This window comes from Cloeon dipterum, chromosome 2 (assembly GCF_949628265.1).
Source record: "Cloeon dipterum chromosome 2, ieCloDipt1.1, whole genome shotgun sequence".
Taxonomy (NCBI): Eukaryota; Metazoa; Arthropoda; class Insecta; order Ephemeroptera; family Baetidae; genus Cloeon; species Cloeon dipterum.
Window position 1 is genome coordinate 20,786,286 of NC_088787.1, and position 18,350 is coordinate 20,804,635.

An 18,350-nucleotide genomic window follows, 5' to 3' on the forward strand; every position below is an offset into this window, starting at 1 on the left:
CTGGACAGATTCAAACCAGCAAGTAGCGAGTCGGAGAGCTTTCACAATCCTTATAAATCCGAATGGAATCGTCATTGCAATGACAGAGGGAGTCAAATGTGATGAGAGATTGTAATAAAAGCGAAATGGTCTCTATATAAAGGGTTTTTCGCCCTATATGAAATCCGGTAAAAATCTCCTCAAAAATGGTTAAAATGAAAATGTCAATGCATTCGTCTTTCAGTGCGCGATTCATATCACACCGTATTTGGGGGGAAGGGGAGTGATGGACAAAGTTATAAGAGAAACACACTATACACGTCGAGTATATCAGGTCTCATTGTCAGGCCCATCACAGCGTGAAAAAGAATTTTATTCTGAATTTCCTGGTCGAGGTCTGTTATTGCATCAGTGGAGCTCTTTCCCATTGATCCTCTTTTCCTCGCAATCTCTTTGAGCGTTTAAACGTGCATTGTTCAATAGAAAAGTAAACAGTTTTCGTGGCCCAATGGGTTTTCTAGAAAAAAAGCCCGCCCTTTTGTGTGTTAATCTGGGTAGCAGGTCTACACACAGGAAAAAACGGAAATGAAATGTCCCCGGCATTGCTGCAAGAGAGTGCCTTATCTGCCGCCACTCCGCTTTATTTTAGCGTGCTTTTGCACAATGTGGAACAGAAATGAAGTTTGATTTTAGCGCTCTGATTTTGCACGCCCTCGGGATTTTTGCAAAGGCATCAAAGTGCTCGCGTATGGCAGCCGCCCCGGCGGGTGTTAATTAGCGATGAGATAATACAAAATGCGTAAAAGAGACAGAAAAGAGAGGCCTCCCCAGAGGCATGGAATGGCTAAAAAGCGTGGTTGGTGCTTTTACACAGACAGAGAAGCAACACACGCAGCGCGAGAGTGGTGGCATTACAGCAAGCAGGCGCAACACCAGCATCCCACGGCGCCGCGCTGGACCACTCCGTCAGTGGCTGCTGTGTCCGCGTCGACGCCAGACGTTCATCCCGCATTTATAGCAATGTCAACAAATTCGACAAACTCGACCGTGAACCTCGGCGCCGACTTCGAGACGGATCTCATCGTGCCGCTGTACGCCATCATCTTCATCCTCTCCATCCTCGGAAACTCGCTTGTCGTCATCACTCTGATGCAGAACCGCCGCATGAGGACAGTCACGAACGTGTTCCTGCTCAATTTGGTGAGTGATTAACAGGGTTTGCCAATTTTTTTAATGTGCAAAAATTCACCGTTTGTTTTGCGCAAAAATCCGGACAGAAAAACGGTAATTTTGTTTTTTCCAGCATTTTAATAAATTTATAGACCCCACAAAACGATGATATTTTGCGTTAAAAAGGGAGAGTGAAAATTTAATTCAATGTTAAATAATAAACCAGAGATGGCACTGAAATTGATTTTTAATGCCGTCCAAAATGAAATATTTGGGATCTACTTCATTCGAATGCGTGTGTTTCGGGAAAATGAAGGTGTTTTGCAAAAGCTGCGATCCAATTAAAACCTTCTCTACTGGCAAGGAAACTTATGAAGCCATATAAGTTTACTGAGTTGGAGGTGAATTTTGCGAATACAAGCACTTTTCAACGATGTGAATATTTAAATTCCGATGGTGAGAGCGATTTGAGCTCCAAGTTGTTAAAATCCTATTTGGGAATATTTTTAGTATCGCAATATTGCGACCTTTTTGTTCAATCATGATGAATTTTAATGGGTATATATAAAACGTAAAGTTTTGATCTGAACATAGCTAATATGTTTAACTTTAATGCTCCCAATTTTCAGGGCTGATTTTAAAATAATTAAGCTTCATTTTGGTAAAGAGGAAATTTATTAAATTATTCATACTGCAAGAAAATTTTGGTCTGCAGAGAAAAAGAGAAAAATTTTAATGAGTTTTCTGAACGATATAATGTAGAGTTTTTCCTTTAAATAAGTTGTATAAAAGTTACATAATTTATTTAATTTTTCCCATGAATTTAAAAGCATACTTTCAACCAATCTGTCCGATTTCATACTGTTTTCAACGAAAATTTGTATGCATGGACTAGTAGGAGACTCAAAACCTGGTTGTTTAATTGAAACAAAATTCCACGAATAGCCAAGCACATAGAAGGCACTCGAGTAGGCGATAAATTGAATCATGAACCCAATTCTCAACTCAGCAACTCTATCCTCCCCTGCAGGGTTCGTAGTAAATTATTTTGCTCAGCAGATTGGTGGAAGGTCGTTTGCTTTAAATTTCGTAGGAGCTGAAGCGATGGACTGGCATATATAACGCTCCAAAAAGAGCCCCTCTAGCAAGCCGCAGTGCTGTTTGCTCTCCCAATCATGTTTTAGATTCTGTCTGGAGTAGCAGGTGCGATTTAAACTTCTGATTAGGACCATTTTACTAGATCAATGAAACACGTACTCGTTAAGATTGTATTTTTTTAATGGAATAAAAGACTTAACTCGTGGCTTGTGTTAAATATACGAAATTCATACATTTGGATTGAGCAGGAACCCAAATAACATGAACAAAAACTGGGAGGTGGGAGGTGTGCGAGAGGAAACCAACTCATCAGCTCAGATTAGATTTCATTTAGCTGTTTGTGTTTTCAAGCATCAAAATGTTTCAACCGGAGCCCTTCAATCGTGAAGCCTTCGTGTCCATATAATTCAGCCGCGCGGTGCTGTTTTAGTAACACGCACGCTCTTCTCGTGAGGAATACACCAATGAAAATTCAGATAGATACATATATACTCATCATCTCTCGTTTTTTTTTTTGCTCTTTTTTATCCCTGTCCGAGGACCGGGAAGGGCGCGCACTGCACTAGCACGAATGCTGAAACCCGGGTCCCAATAACACCGCGAACGGATAACATGGGCGCACCAGGCCGCACAGGGACCCAGCCCACTCAAGGGCCACTTGCCTCCGCACCAAGGACTGCATTGAAACGCTAGACATTTGTCCCGTGAAGCCAAATCACGCATGCTGGAAAGGTGCAAACCAGCAAGTAGCGAGTCGGCGCCGGTGCGCCTCCCAGCCCGTTGAGCAATTTGAGCATTTCGAGTCAGTAAACTAACCACTTTTTGCCATCTCTGACATTGGGTAGCCAGTATTAGATCCCCCAACTGCTCAAATACCTCACATTGCTTTGACACTCCTGAGAGTGCCTTAACAATGCGAGCCAACGGGCTGGTTTAAAAGGTCAACACTTTGGCCGCCGCCAAATTTTGTCAGTCCATGCTTGAGACTGATTTTTGAAGTTTTAATCAGCCAGCAGGCCAGACTACTTTTTGCTTGGCTAAAAACTTTGTGCCGGGTTAACCGACTGCCAGGGGCAAGGATTTCGATATACGCCAAACATTTTCAAATTTTGATGAGACGCAACGAGCTTTGACTGATCTTTTGAAATTTTTACTTCCTCACTTTTTAGACAAATTTGGTCATATATTTTGGTTAGTGCACCCGTTTGAAATATCCTTAGTTTTGTCAACCCAGCTAAAGAAAGTTGAATTTCGACGTTATTGCTCATTCGTTTGGCTTTAATCTCCCCTTTCAGCAGATTTCCCTTGGAAAAGCAGCTAAACTTCAACAGGGTTTCACCTATAATGATGATGCTATTTTTAGCATTGGTCTGAATTGGAAATATCTGGAAAAGAAACATCGTTTTGTAAAGTAGGGCTAGCGTCAGTTATGGGAACGTGTGCGGAGTGTGCAAACTTGCTCCGCACTGTGTGAAAGACAAAAGTAACATTATTTCAAGCATTTTTGTATTATTTTTTACGTCAACTCTTTCAGAAGCCTATCTGATTTATTAAAAAAGGGGAAAAGATAATGAATTATTTTTGTTGGTATAGAAGGTGATGATATAAAATAATCCAAATCCGCGATTTAGTTAAGAGTGGAGAATTTCAACCAAATATGAAATATTTTCCTATTAATCAATCTGCTTTTATTGTATCAGAAAAATCTAGAGGGAAAAATTCCGTGAGCCAATCTGAGTGCTGCAACTGATCAGAATGGATTAAAAAATTATTAAAAAAAAATAATTTTAGTTTGAACTTTGGGTACTGATGGTGTTTCACACTAGAAAATTGACGACTCACGAGTGAGCCGAGAGCAAACTTTAACGTAAATTATGTAAGCTGTGAACAGGTACAAATTTGGGGCTATTCAGGAAGAGCGTTCCGCTCGAATTCTCTTGCAAGCTCGTTGAGAATGGGCGCGTGTGCATTTGTTGCTGGTTGATTTGCATATTTGAGGAGGCGCGAGTGTATACAAGCGATGCTAAAAGTAGCGACCGAATGCGATTCTCAATATCGGTTGCTGCGCAAAAGCGTATGAAAGGATATGTTCGTACGCTATTCTAAACTTATAACGATGTGCATTGGCAGAATTTCTTAAGAAAAGGGCCCAGCAGAAGGTATTATATCCTCCATCTGAGTTCCACTTGCTACAGCTAAATGAATGAGGCTGCGTCTCCATTTTCCTTAATTATTTGTTGAGTCTAGAGAAAGTCCAGGCATCAAGTAACAAGATCAGTTTTGCATGAGTCTGTTCTCGTTTTGTTTTACTGTTCAAATATTTTATTTCACAATTGAAAACAATAGTTTGTTATCAGAGAGTTTCTTTCTCCACGAGAAACATTGAAGCTTTTTGCCATTTAAAGTCCTCAATGTCTGGTGAAGATGCTTTAGAAAGTAGAGTGTATTAATGTCCCTTTAAGTAGATTTTGGTGAACTGGTTCACAATGGACAAAACAGCCCAAGAAGCCCTAACGCTTAACGAGGACGCAAACTAATTGAACGCAAACAAAAGGGAAGCAGGCAAATTGAGGAAAACATCGTATAATAAATCAAGCATATTACGCGGTTGCATAATTTATTATCTTTGGCTCACTGGGAGCGTTGCAAAGATCAAAGGAAAAATAATAATCACGTTCGGATGGGTCGTGGGTGCTGTCGACTGACAGTTGATTGCTCGTGACTGCGCGCGTCCGCTAAGTGAGCCGTCTCGCAAGTGAGTCAACAGTTTTCACGCTCCACCACTTGCGTGCGCTCTTTATCGGCTGGCGCCGCAACTGCTGTTTATAAAGTAGTGTCATAATGAAGGGACTCATATTTCAGCGCTTTCGCCTCTGCATGAATTTGCATTCGCCGAGGCTGGCAAAAGGCAGCCAACGATAAGCCTCTTAATGAGACGCACCGCAGAGAGGCGAACCGCGACGCACGCATATTTCTGCCTCCGAGCCAGCAGAAATTAATGCTCCGCACGCGTAATCCGTTAGCTCCCAGAGTGGCTTTAATGCCAACGAGGAGCTGAGTATGTGAGAATGTCGCCGAGTGATGGAAAACAATAAACGTTTGTCAGGATATTCCAAATTGGATCATATTTCACTCAGCTAGAATTGGTGACAGTTTAGAGTTAGTTTTTTCCACGAAAAAGACGGTTTTTAGAAAGTTTAAGGTCCATTTAGACTGTTTATATAGTGACTTTCTTTACAGCTATACCTCCAATTTTCGAAAGTGGTGCATCTCTTTCTATATGTCGTTTTTAGTTCCTCATATCAACGATCGAATGGTTTTAGCGTATTATTTACAACATAGAGCTGTGAGGTCTAATTCAAGATTTCACTGCAAAATATTTGTTTTTGTAAAAAAAATATAGTCAGAAGATTGGCAAACTTTCTAAATCTAATGTTTTTCCAAAGCTCGAAAAGGGGTAAGCTCAACCAGGTCTCATAAATTTCCCTCTGATAACTATTGTAACAAAAAACTGGTTAAGCATATTGGCTAAAAGCCATCTGTTTAGATTCAGAAAATATTTATTGCAGATCAGCAGAGCAACAAGTATAAAGTCAACAAAACTGAATAACAACACTTTCAAACACCGAGAATATAATTGTTTGAATCACGTTTGTCGTGAGAATTTCGCATGGATACTAGAAATGGCTAAAATGGTTAAATTTAAAAAATAAAATTGCATTTCATTTAATATCTCTAAAGAACTAAAATGGTTAAAAATAGCAATTTTTTTATTTGTTTAAAAAATTCATAAAATATTTTGTGATAGTTTTACTTGCACGGACAAATATTGCCCATTGTGTTAATTTCTATTGGTTTGTTTATTTGGCTTTCACGAACGATTTGGACAGTTTTAGACGGAAATTTTTAGCAGATTTAGAAAATCCTAAAATTGTGTGATTCGCTGTACATATTTTCTGTAAAAAAGTTAATCAGACACACCGAAAAAGTAATCGTCTCAATTTTCCAACCCTATAACCTGTCACAAAATCAGAGCACACCACGGTACTTTTGTACTTCACAAGAAAGTGCTTATATTGTTTATAGTTCATTTTCCTCACAACCAGTAACGTTTGATTATTATTAAATTCAATTAATTTTTTTTATTTTAACTAACTAAGAATATAGGCTTTCCAGCAAGTTTTAATTAAAAATATTGCTGAGCAAAAACCAGGAAATCCTTTGAATTAATTTTTGAGAGAGAGAGAGAGAGAGAGAGAGAGAGAGAGAGAGAGAGAATCTGAATAATAGGTGAGATCAAAGTTTTCCTCATTTACAACTAAAAAAAATTGGTAGCAGGAAAAGAGATCCGTGCAGCTGTGAAATCTTGCATTCGGCATAGAACTGGATTCTCCAAAAATGTGAAACGTGCTTATCCTTGCCGCCTGAAGAACGCGGTCTCATTTCTAGTGGCCGCCCACAGGGCTTTGCTTCTCCCTTCCAGATGAAAAATGCCTCTCGAAAAATATCCCCGAGAGTTGCCATAGCACTCGCAAATTATTATTTGATTCCTACTCGTCTTCGCCTGACCAAACACTGTGGCTATCTCATATTGCTTGTCAGAAAATTCGAAAACATATACGGTGATATTTTCCCATTTGACATTTTCAGCTTGATTCACATGCGCAAGCTTTGTGCTATAGTACATTCAGAATGAAAACGTGACAGCTTATTGTCTTGAATTCCCTGTTGCGAGTGAGCAAACAAAGAGAAACGTGAACTCCTTAGAATGAGTATTTATATAAAAGTAAGATAAAATGAGAAAACCGTCCAGGAAGATAATATAGAGTGGCATGTTTATTAAGCATGAAATTTGGAAAAGAAACGATATCCTTCAATGCAAAATTCATCTCCAAATGTATTTTTTACAGTATATAATATCTATTAAAAAATGCAAATACACACAAGATTGTTTTTGTCAAGAGGGAAAATATTATTCAATCCATTTGTGAAATAAATATGAGTGATTTGTAAAACGATTGGTGTCATTTATTAGCAGAGAAACGCCCGAGGCGAATAATCCAGCTTGACATTTACCATAATTGCACAAAACGACTGTTATACCAACTGTGAATAAACGCTACTAAGTAAATTGACATCCAGCATTGCCAGTTAATTCCGGTTTTCTACTCCTACATCCTTAATTGGCGATTAATTCAAATCGTTCTCACCTCCATGTCAATCTCATCCCGCGCATTGTTCTCACACCGCTTCGCGATCCATCAAATCGACGACAAGTCTTTCATGATGAACGATTTAACACCCGTACTGCTATGTTTTATTTCCAGGCGATTGCTGATCTGCTGCTCGGGGTGTTCTGCATGCCGTTTACCTTGGTCGGACAGTTGCTGAGCAACTTCATTTTTGGATACGCAATGTGTAAGGTCATCCCCTACTTCCAAGGTATGTGTGTTTTAAATTTTTCATCATGGTTTCAATTTTTTTAACTTAAATTTTTATAATTAATTAAGAAACGTTCTTTCCACTCTTCGGTGAAATCTCTGAAGGTTTTCGTTGAGTATAAGTCGCTCTTTCCTGGAAATCATTAGCAAGTTTGAAGGACGGGTTATTAATTTATATTTCTCTTCACGAAGCACTAATAGAGTTAAGTGCGCATAAGCTCAGTAATTTTCAATTCAGGATGAGGATTCTGAGTGCTGCATTGTGTATCCACTTTGTGATTAAAGGCCTTTTTGTTCACAACGTATTATTTGTAGCTAGACGGGAACGCCCCTGCGTATAGAATTTTAACTTCGTATATATTTTGTGTTCCTCGACTGATTTCTGTTGGCACTGGTTACCAGTTCACTTTTTCCTATGTATAGAGCTTGTTTCATCGTATTATGGGGCTTATCGCGCATAACGAGTTTGCTGACGGCGTTTCCAGGCTATAAAAATTTTGATGTCTTTTATTTCTCGTTCGCGAACACTGGTCCTTGGAGGCTCATGCTATTTCAAAAGAGGTTTATATTCATTGTTTTTTTTTTTAAAGCTGTCTGTTCGACCTAGTAAATATCAAATTTCCTTTTCGAAAAATTGATCCACGCGCTGTAGTAAAATTCCTCTCGTCAACAAAAATCATGATTCACATTAAATTCCTTACATAATTATCCAGTATAATTATAAAATTTAACCGTTAAAAGCCAGACACGACCACAGTAAAACGAGTGAAATATGAACTCTGAATATATATTGGCACAAATTTTCCCTGGAATTTTTCCTCCCTCTAAATTTAAATGAATGGTATACATCTCGGCACCGATTTTATATATATTTTTTAGAAGGAAAAAGCGAAAAGTGTGTAGTTGGAAGAGTCAAGGAGGCTGTTTGAGTCACACGATCTATGAGGAAAATGTTGAACTTCTCCACATATCTTGGAGTCACAGGAAAATAACGAGTTCCTGTGTAGGCTGTCTGTGTAGCTCTTTCCTCGATGAATGATTAAATTGCCTTTTAAAACTTCAGACTGAGTACACACAGTTGCTTATTTAACTCTGACACAAGCGGACCTTACATTAACATGCTGATAAATTTTTTCAGGTGAAATTTTGTCCTTTTCAGCTTAATTAATCCGCAACTATCTGCACTTTTGCACTATTCTGCTAAAACTGAGATAAAACTATCACAATTATAATGCAGCTTGGCGGACAGTCAAAACTTTAGGAGATTTCAAATAAATAAGTAAGATAGAAGCCATATAATATTATGGTACATTTTTTATTGATTGGTGTTTTCTCTTTTGAGATTTGCGATCCCCTGATAGCAAACAACTCGCGAAAACTTCGTGTCCCAATTACATCGTGAACTAATAACAAAGGCGTATTGGAGGGAGAAAGCCCAGTCCAGAAAAGGAATAGCACGTGTTGCTACCCCCACACCGGGGTCTTTTATTGAAACGCTAAGACGTTTGTCCCTTGAAATTAACTCACGCAGTTTGGAAAGGTTAAAAGCAGAAAGTAGTGAGTCGGACTACAAAAAGCAATCCTCTCAAATCCTACTAACGGACTCATCTTTGCATTGTATAAGAGAGTCAAACATAGGCGCGAATCAACCTGCACTTCGACCCTCAAACATCGTTCGTATTCTCGCAATGTATGGTTGTTTATTCTCACAATTAGTCAAGTACATTCATGTTATCAAAGGTAAGTTTACAAATAGGAAAAATCATGTGAGAAAGGGCGACACTTCTTGAAAACAAGTTGCTATAAGACTCTGTCCGGGGGGACAAAGCCGAAGTGAGCCCAGACTAGTAATAAATAGAGACATCACAATAATCACAAATTAAAATCTTGCTGTCACATACGCCTTACAGAGTGAAGGAAACTGTGCCTCAGAGCAGTCCTTTAGTGCGGGTGGCATATCGTTCCACTCTTTAACGACGCGATAGTCAAAGACGTTTTTCCCGACGTCGGTGCGTGCGGACGGCTGCTGAAGCCGAGGGTGCAGCGGATTGTCTCCGTGGTGCATACCAATTATATGCATTCAACAATATGAGCAACGGCTTGGTTATTTACATCCTATATGTACATTTTTTGCAACAAAGAGGAAAATCACGTTTATAAAGATCAGTATGAGATATAGAACAAATTTGATATTCTACATCTACACGTTTAAATCGTTGGAGTGGGAAAGGTTTAACATTACAAGCAGTTAAGTATTTCAACACTTACGGCATGCTTGCAAAACGATCAATTATGTTAATAATTATTGTCAGAAAGGGCAACTGTAAATAAACAGTATATAACTCCATACTTGCTCCAGGCCCTTCGGGAGTTACCTGCCAATAAATCCCAAAAGAGTGAAATAGCGTCAAATCAAATACCACTTCTAGGGGTCAGACTGATAATATGAACAACAATACCCAATTAAGGACATACCAAGTTTCGCGCTGGCGGCGCTGGCTAGAAATTTGTTCGGCGGGCGAAATAGGAGCAGGAAACTCTACACGTCAAAACCTGCTATTTGCACTTGTACGGAACAATTGGTTTGTCGTCAAAGTCAAGAGTTGGCAAAGGGGTATAGTTTAAGGAAATAGTATGCGCATAATTTATGGATGCCACGCGGAAGATTTTGAGTGGCTTACGCGAATCAAATTTTCGTCAACTCCTGTTCGCATTTTTTCCTGAAACATATTATGTCGATCTATTGAACAAGTACCCCTCCAATAGCAAAAAATTGCTACGCAATTTAAACGTGTTAAAATAGTCCTTAGCTGCGGACAATGGACTGGCTAAAAAGCTCTTATCCCACAATGTTTTGCTTGTTTCAGCCGTGTCGGTTTTTGTGACAGTTTGGACACTCGTGGCGATATCTATGGAGCGCTACTTCGCCATTTGTCGACCACTTCAATCACGTCAGTGGCAAACGAGATTTCATGCATACAAAGTTATCGGCTACGTGTGGTTGGCTGCTTTCGTACTGAACCTGCCCATTCTCGTCATGTCGCAGCTGAAACCCACCAAGGACAAAGGTAAACTGGACGGCAGGCAACCATGTGCTTCAAATAAGCCATACCGAGACCGAGTGCACTCCAGAATAATTAGGTTTTAGTAGAAACAAGGCACACGCTTTTGCATCATTTTTTAGGAAAGCTTTGGCTTCGACCGGTCAAAGGGATGTCCATTTCCAGTTCAATTTGAAGCTTTGTAAGTCGCGAAATTTCCAGGTATTTTTGAAGAGTGGGAATGAAAAAATTATCGTCAGGCATTTGACAAATGAATCCTTTTTTCAATTTAAGCTAGGTGTAGAGAGCTTTAACCCTTTCACGCTTTTGCAAAAAGCACATGGTTTAAAAGGATATCCTCTGTCAGTAGCGTCGGCGTAGAATCCCATAAAGGCTGGCGCGAAATTTATTTGCTTTGTCAGACACAATAGCTAGATGCATTTTAAATAGTAATTTTAATTATCAGAGCAACGCGGTCCAGCGACCCTTGTCAAGGAGACAGAATTTTCCAGGAGGTAAAACAAATTGCAAATTAATACTGAACATTCTTCTCGCATCAGAAAACACGCTTGATTTAATTCTTCAGAATTTCGTCCATAATTTCTCTGCTAACGAAGCTGTCGCTGTGATCTGTAAATATCAATTTTGGCGTGTAACTGTTCAGTTTAAATATCGTTCAAATATATTTCAAGAAATTAATCAACAATCGAATTTTGTCGTTTTAGCCTTACAATATATTGGGGGCGAACTGTAAGGAAGTTTAATATTTTGCTTTTGATTTTCTGGAAACGTATCGGGTCTATTTTGGCAAGCAGGGGATAGTGCCTAGCTCTTTTTGATTACCTACGGCTATTTAGGGCATCAAAAGTGTCGCGAGGAATGGCCGAGCAAGTTGTCCGAGCAAATCTTCAACCTGTCGTTGGAAATGCTGCTGCTGCTGGTGCCGCTGACCGTGATGGGCGTCGCCTACGCGCTGATCGTCACCAAGCTGTGGAAGGGCCTGCGCCGCGAGATCAAGCACAGCAACAATCGCAACAATCCCGCAGGCAAGTGCCTAAATGTGATGTGGCCGCAAAGCAGCTTAAAAGCGAGCTCTTTCCTGCTGAATTGATTCGAAAAGAGCAGGAGAGAAGCTTAAGTTTGGTCGGAACGGGTAAAATGGCAAAAAATATACACAAGTAGCTCTAAAACTTTTTGAAAAATCCATATTATCTGTCTAACCTTTGAGGTTGAATGATTATAAATAACAGAAAGGTGAATCAAGCACATTTGCTTAATGTAATAAACTTTTCTCAAAGACATCTCGAGCAAACTTACAAAGGGAGGAGGCAAATAAATTCCAAGAAGAAGAAAAGACAAACGATTGCACGCCAAAGTATGTTTTTAAAACCATCTTCTGCAGAAGACAAACATGTAAGCTTTTAACAACTTCCCACGCCCGCAACTTTTCATTAAATTAAATGTTTATCGCTGAGACCTTGCATTAACCAGGAGATTTTTTCCGTCGCGTCTAATTTCGTGAACTGTGCCCAACGAGAAGTGGCATATTAAGTTGTGTCAAAAGCAAGAAAAGTCGCTTCTGTTTCGTAAGACGCTCTATCGCTGCCACGGACCATTATGCAAATCTTTTGTGTTCAGAGTGAGCTAGACGTGCTCAAATTTATCGACGCACTTTTGTTTCCCTGCGTGAGACAGGGCGATGGTGCGCGAGAGTTGTTTGACAAAAGGATACTGTTGCTGGCGCGTCGACTATTCGCCCGTGAGAATTTTGCTGCTGCTGCTTCTGCTGCTCAAAGGTTTACTTGCGAGAGAGCGGCTTTCGCGTCGCCTCCAAATTCCCTTTCAGCATCTTGGTCAAATTAAACACGACGTTGCTGCGAGCAATGGGATGTTTTGGGCCAGACAGAGTTAATGACGTTACGTGGAAGTTAATTTTGAAACCACCCGTCGTCATGACAAACACTTTCAATTTGTCAATACGAGAACGGAAATATCAAGGAAGGTTTTTTTTAATGAAACAATGAGATAGTTCAATCTTTGACCCCAGAATAGACAATAAACTGGTTAATTTGAACTCAATGTTTGATAACGTGTAAGGTTGGAAATGTTTATCACGGTTGACAAGCTGTGTTTATTTTAGGACCGAGCAACCTGCGTGGGAATTCAATTATGCTGTTTGGTTTCAACAACATGTCAAGTTTCACGGTGAAAATACAAAATATTCTCAGCTTTGGCAGTGATACTATAAATAGGCCATGTAATGAGTGGAAATTTGAATTTTATAATTTTACTGCTAGTCCATAAATTAGAGCTAAAATTTTACTAATACGATATCATTTTTTTCCCAAAGAAACATTACCTCCGCAGCAGAAACGTCAAATTTAAAAACAGTGTTTTCACCACAAAAAAGTAGATTTTTGTGCTTTTAAACCCGTTTAAAATTCACAGCCTCTAGATTTATCCTGGAGTGAATAAGATATATTATGCTCATTTTAATCCTGCTGAATTTCCTCCCTTTGCAAAAATTACTTGTGGCAAGTGTATAGTGATAGTAATCAGTGGTATTAAATCTTAATTTGCGGCTCAATGCGGCGTGATATTTCTTTGTAAAGGATCGTTTTAGCCTTATTTTACTAGTACTATTCGCCATTTCTTGCTTTTAAATATACTATTCAATATGTTTATTGTATTGAATATATTGCAAGAATAAACAAGAATATAATCCAATTGCGTTTGCTTTAAAATTCTTATTAATAATAATCGGTCGTAATATCGTCAGGTGAAACCTTTGACACATACCCGAAACATTTTTTTTGGATGTAGTCAATTCTTGACGTATTTGCAAATCAAAATTAAATCCTGTCTTGTCAAGTTAGGTTAAATTTTTCTTGCCCTGCCGGTATTCCAGTTTCCGATTCCTGTCTTTGCTGTCCATTTTTCCGTTCTTAGTGGGGAAATTGCTAACTCTATTATTTCATCTATAAATAAATATAACAAGCGTATATATATATATATATATATATATATATATATATATATATATATATATATATATATATATATATATATATATATATATGCATTTTTTGTCTACAGAGAGCGTGGCGCTGCGGCCGCTGGAGGCGTCGAACAAGCCGAGCCAGGTTCAGGTGCGGCAGCATGCGACCATCTGTTCTGCTTACGCGGAACGCAGCATGGACGCCAAGCGCAAGGTGATCCGCATGCTGTTCGTGCTGGTGGTCGAGTTTTTCGTGTGCTGGACGCCACTGCACGTGCTCAACACGTGGTACCTGCTATGCCCTAAACACTTGTACAGGGCGATCGGCAAAAAGGAGGTGTTACTGGTGCAGCTGCTCGCCTACACCAGCTCGTGCTGCAACCCCATCACCTACTGCTTCATGAACAAGAAGTTCCGGCAGGCGTTCGTCGACGTCTTCGACTGTTGCAAGGGCGCCGCTGTCACCCTCGCGGCCACCAGGGGCACCTCGGCCAACGACAGCGTCATCTTCGAGGTGCGACCCACCACCACTGCCAAGTCGCGTGAGTAATAGTTTTCAATTCAACCCGCAGGTGGGTTGAAAATAATTTTTTACATAAAATATTGTTGATTTTTTCAGTTGATGAAAATTTTGAGATAATATGAATATGAATTATTGTAATGATTAAGTTCCCAGAAACATTTGAAAGCACAGTTCATAGAACAACTACTGCTATGATTTTTTTAAATCTGTCATATTTTCGTTATTTTATTGCAGGAATATTTATTTATTTAAATCACCCCACCAAAGATGTTGGTTCGTATTGTTGGGCGCTGGGCGCATGCTTTGCGCGACTATCCATTAGAATCCTAGCGATGTTTTGGGTCAACTGCGAGCAGATTTGCGCCTTCATTTGATTATATTGCTTTGCAATGATGATCCCATTCAGATTTGGGAGGATTGCGATTCCGACTCGCTACTTGCTGGTTTGCACTTTTCCAGCATGCGCGTGAATCAATTTCACGGGATGAATGTCTATGGCGTTTCAATAAAAGACCCTGATGCGGGGGCAGTAACACGATCTGGTCCTTCTCTGAACTGGGCTCTCTTCAATTAGGCCCGTGTGCCCATGTTATTCGTTCCCGATGTTATTTTTCAAGAGTTGATCGCTATCAGGGGATCACCCATCTCAAAAGAAGTGAACCAATCAGAAAAACTAATTAAAATTCACAAGTTAAGTTTTATTATGATTTTAAATTTGTATTTTCTCAGAGAATAAAACCAGCTACAAACCGTATTCAAAATATCAATCTACTGGCTTCATTAGCTGCTAAAAGCAGCTTGTGCAAACGCAAACTCATAATCGATATACGCAACGAGTTTGTTATTTTTAATTGTACACGGTATAATTGTTTTGAACTGAATGCAAAACATGCATTATGATATATATATATATATATATATATATATATATATATATATATATATATATATATATATATATATACAGTTTGCTATCAACATAGTTTTTAGTTTTAATAATAAATGATATTATTAACTTAAAATTATGCCAGAGAATCTAGATTGCATTGAAGAGATGGAAATAAAATTTTAAGTGTAATTCAGATATGGTTGAAGTGGACGAGGGAGAAATAATTGATATAAAAGAGGGTATAATTTTCCTAACTAATTGGCAGTGACATGCTTTGTTATTTTACGTGACAGCATTTTTCATTAAAAGAGCGTTAATTAAAAACAAGCATTTATTGTCCCTTGTCAAATCTGAGCGTAAAAATCCATATTTTTTGTTCAGGGATTTCTGTGTTTTTAAATTTCCAATCTGTCCTCTGACACAATGACGTCAATGACACAATACACGGCCGGTCGAGATTTATTTTTTTAATTGGATCATTTTTATTTATAAATTGAAGAAAACAGGGATAACGTATTTAAATATATGATTATATGTCTAGTGCGTTGGCTATGAAGAGAATTGAAGATAATTATGTTCTCTTTCATAAATTGATAAAATTATCTATGCTCGATCATTTGGCTAAGCTCAAAGTGAAATTTTATTTTTGAATTATTCACGACATATAATTGGAAACAATTAAAATATATAAATAATAATTTACTACCATATTTACTTAAGGCTCAAAAAGAATGGTTACGCCATAACATTAATTTTGAAGTATAAATAAAAAAATTCCAGCCGATATATGAATTTTAGGAAGATTCGTGAAGTTCTGGATTGTTTCGACGATCTCAGAAAATAGCATGGATGGGAAAAAAGCACTTTTGTATTAATTGTATTAATAACTCTGGGTGACCATCACAAACTTATACTTATCGGCTATTTGGCCTTAAGTCAATACTAAAAATAGTTATTATTGTTTGGGCAGCCCTTGCTTTCCCACTTGATTTTTCTAATCAATATAGCAATTTGCAGTTGTTTTTGTTATTTAAAATCGTTATAATGTGTTACGTGCTTATATCACTCAACATGTGTGTCATTATATTTCATTCATAATCTTAATTGCTGTGTTCATGCGAATTTGACAGCCGCGTATTCTAAAATAAATCGAGTATGGTATCTTCATTTATATTCCCTATATGCGAACATTTCACAAGGAACAAAAGCCTTTGGCAGCAATTCATTGTGTGCTCTGTTCCAATGCTCAATGTGTGGATTTTCCTGTCAGACACATTTCTTCTGACAGTTTCCGAAAGTTGCGGTGGCTCAAGGCAAAAGTTGCGTCTTATTGACTTGGGTTGCGGGTATGTGTTTGACGGGAAAGTTTTGCAATTATAAAAGATGCGTATCTGTATATCGGCTGTTGCAGTGGCGGCGCTGGAGATGGAGGATTGTGTTTAGCAGCGGCTTCACCAGCCTCAACAGCTACGACGAGCGTCCTCCTGGGCAGCCGCTGGTGATCGAGGGAGAGGCGAACGCCTCTTTCCGCGTCAGGGTTTTGTGGCAAAACAAAAGCAGAGACTGCGAAGTAACCGACAGACGCAAGAGGATTTGTGATTTGTACTCATGACTTTTGTCTCCGAATCGATTATCACCTTCACAGCGTTGATTGTGCCACCCAACTAGACGAGCTGTCGCTCTCACGAATGAAAAGAATGGCAAGACAAATGTCACCGCCAGCACTAGTGTTTGAAGAGAAGGAAATTATTCATGGATAAAAGTCAGCCCTACTTGCCAAACTTTCACAAATCTTTAAAGTGCCTTTAAAAAAATAGTTATTTGATAATTGTGAGCGAACAGTCTGAAATTGAAGGTTAAAGGGTTTTTTAATCGGAGCAGGTGTTCCCCGAGCAAAATGTGAAAAAGCGGAAACGCATTTTCATTAAATATTCGGCACCATTTGCATATCAAATGTTGTGAATCAGCGTTTTAAGGCTGCGCAGTCGTTAAACATGCGTAAATGGATGCCATAAAGTGTGCCCACGCATATATGCATGCAACGTTTTATAAAAATACACCTTCAATTTGCGTTCAGAAATTATTAGTTTAGATGCTGTGCGCAGTATACGGAATAAATTTGTTGGATTTCTCCATGTTTTTTCAATTATTTTTTCCCAGCCAGAAGAGGAAAGTCTCATACTATGATATTGTTAATTATTATGCAAGTTCTATATTACCTCGAGTTTTCCTCTTTGAGTTGTCCTCGTTTTCCTTATTTAACAAAAACAAAACTACATGTTATCATTTACTTATGAGAGGAAATTAATGTTTTTTTGCCTATAAAGGAAAACATTTTGCCTTTGATCCTCAAAGGCATTAAATAAATTAAACTTCCTCTTTTATCAAGTTGGCCACGACCATTGTTCCTTTCACATGTTCAGTTAATTAATAAAAGTGTTGAAAATATCTAAACGATCTTGACGTCCAATGAAATAAACAAACACTCTGCATGGAATCAACGTTTGAACGGAAGTGTTAAATGTAAAATGTTGATGTGAAATTCAAAATCAAATAATATCCTTTACAATGAAAAAAAAACATCAAACATCACACGTTGGGAGCACAGAATTATCGCGCAAGCATTTAATTTATCGGACAGGTATAGCTAGAGGAAAACTCTGATAGCAAAATGTTTGTACTCAACTTCTTTTATGTATGAATATATTTCAGTGTTTAAAAAATGTTGCTCACTCTCTAAATGTATTCGAGCCAAGTTGTGTTCGTGAAAGCACAAAATAAATTTCTGTCTTGTTTCCTACAGGCTGTTTTATTACAAAAATTTCAGCAACAGAGAAATTTTATTATAAACTCCAAGTATGGGGGGGGGGGGAATTCCGCTCTCAATTTAGCTATGCAACCTGCTGGACTTTCGAGACGCACCTGCTGCCTAACTACAAGCTCTTTTTAATGTTGTGACGAGTATGACAAAAAACTCCTTCCTTTATTCAAATTAAATATTTAATAAAACCACTACAAGTCATAACCATCCAATTTTTTCTGTGAGTGAGTTATTTGAATAAACTGTGAATAAAGAGATAAGGTTTGAATGAAGTATGAGGTATTTGAATAACTCACGAGAGAAAATGGGTATAAAAGACTGCTGCGCATAGCTCCAGGAAAAAGGATTCCTTTAAAAGCCTCAAAAGAGTCAACAGAAAATTAATGCACA

General features: G+C 38.5%; 1 protein-coding gene across 1 annotated transcript; it reads left to right on the plus strand.

Annotated features, from left to right (window-relative positions):
• Positions 1-773: 773 nt before the first annotated feature.
• LOC135937511 (cholecystokinin receptor type A-like) lies at positions 774-17,939 on the plus strand. The gene is made up of 7 exons (XM_065480663.1): positions 774-1,179; positions 7,575-7,689; positions 10,556-10,756; positions 11,587-11,816; positions 12,368-12,431; positions 13,826-14,269; positions 16,551-17,939. The coding sequence occupies exons 1-7, from the start codon at positions 775-777 to the stop codon at positions 16,580-16,582; spliced, it is 1,491 nt and encodes a 496-aa protein (XP_065336735.1). The 5' UTR covers position 774; the 3' UTR covers positions 16,583-17,939.
• The last annotated feature ends 411 nt before the right edge of the window (positions 17,940-18,350 follow it).

Coding starts and splice junctions, on each gene's coding strand:
- LOC135937511 (XM_065480663.1), top strand. CDS start 775: ATGCGTAAAAGAGACAGAAAAGAGAGGCCTCCCCAGAGGCATGGAATG. Junction 7,690..10,555: donor GGTCATCCCCTACTTCCAAG/GTATGTGTGTTT, acceptor TGCTTGTTTCAG/CCGTGTCGGTTTTTGTGACA. Junction 14,270..16,550: donor CACCACCACTGCCAAGTCGC/GTGAGTAATAGT, acceptor CGGCTGTTGCAG/TGGCGGCGCTGGAGATGGAG.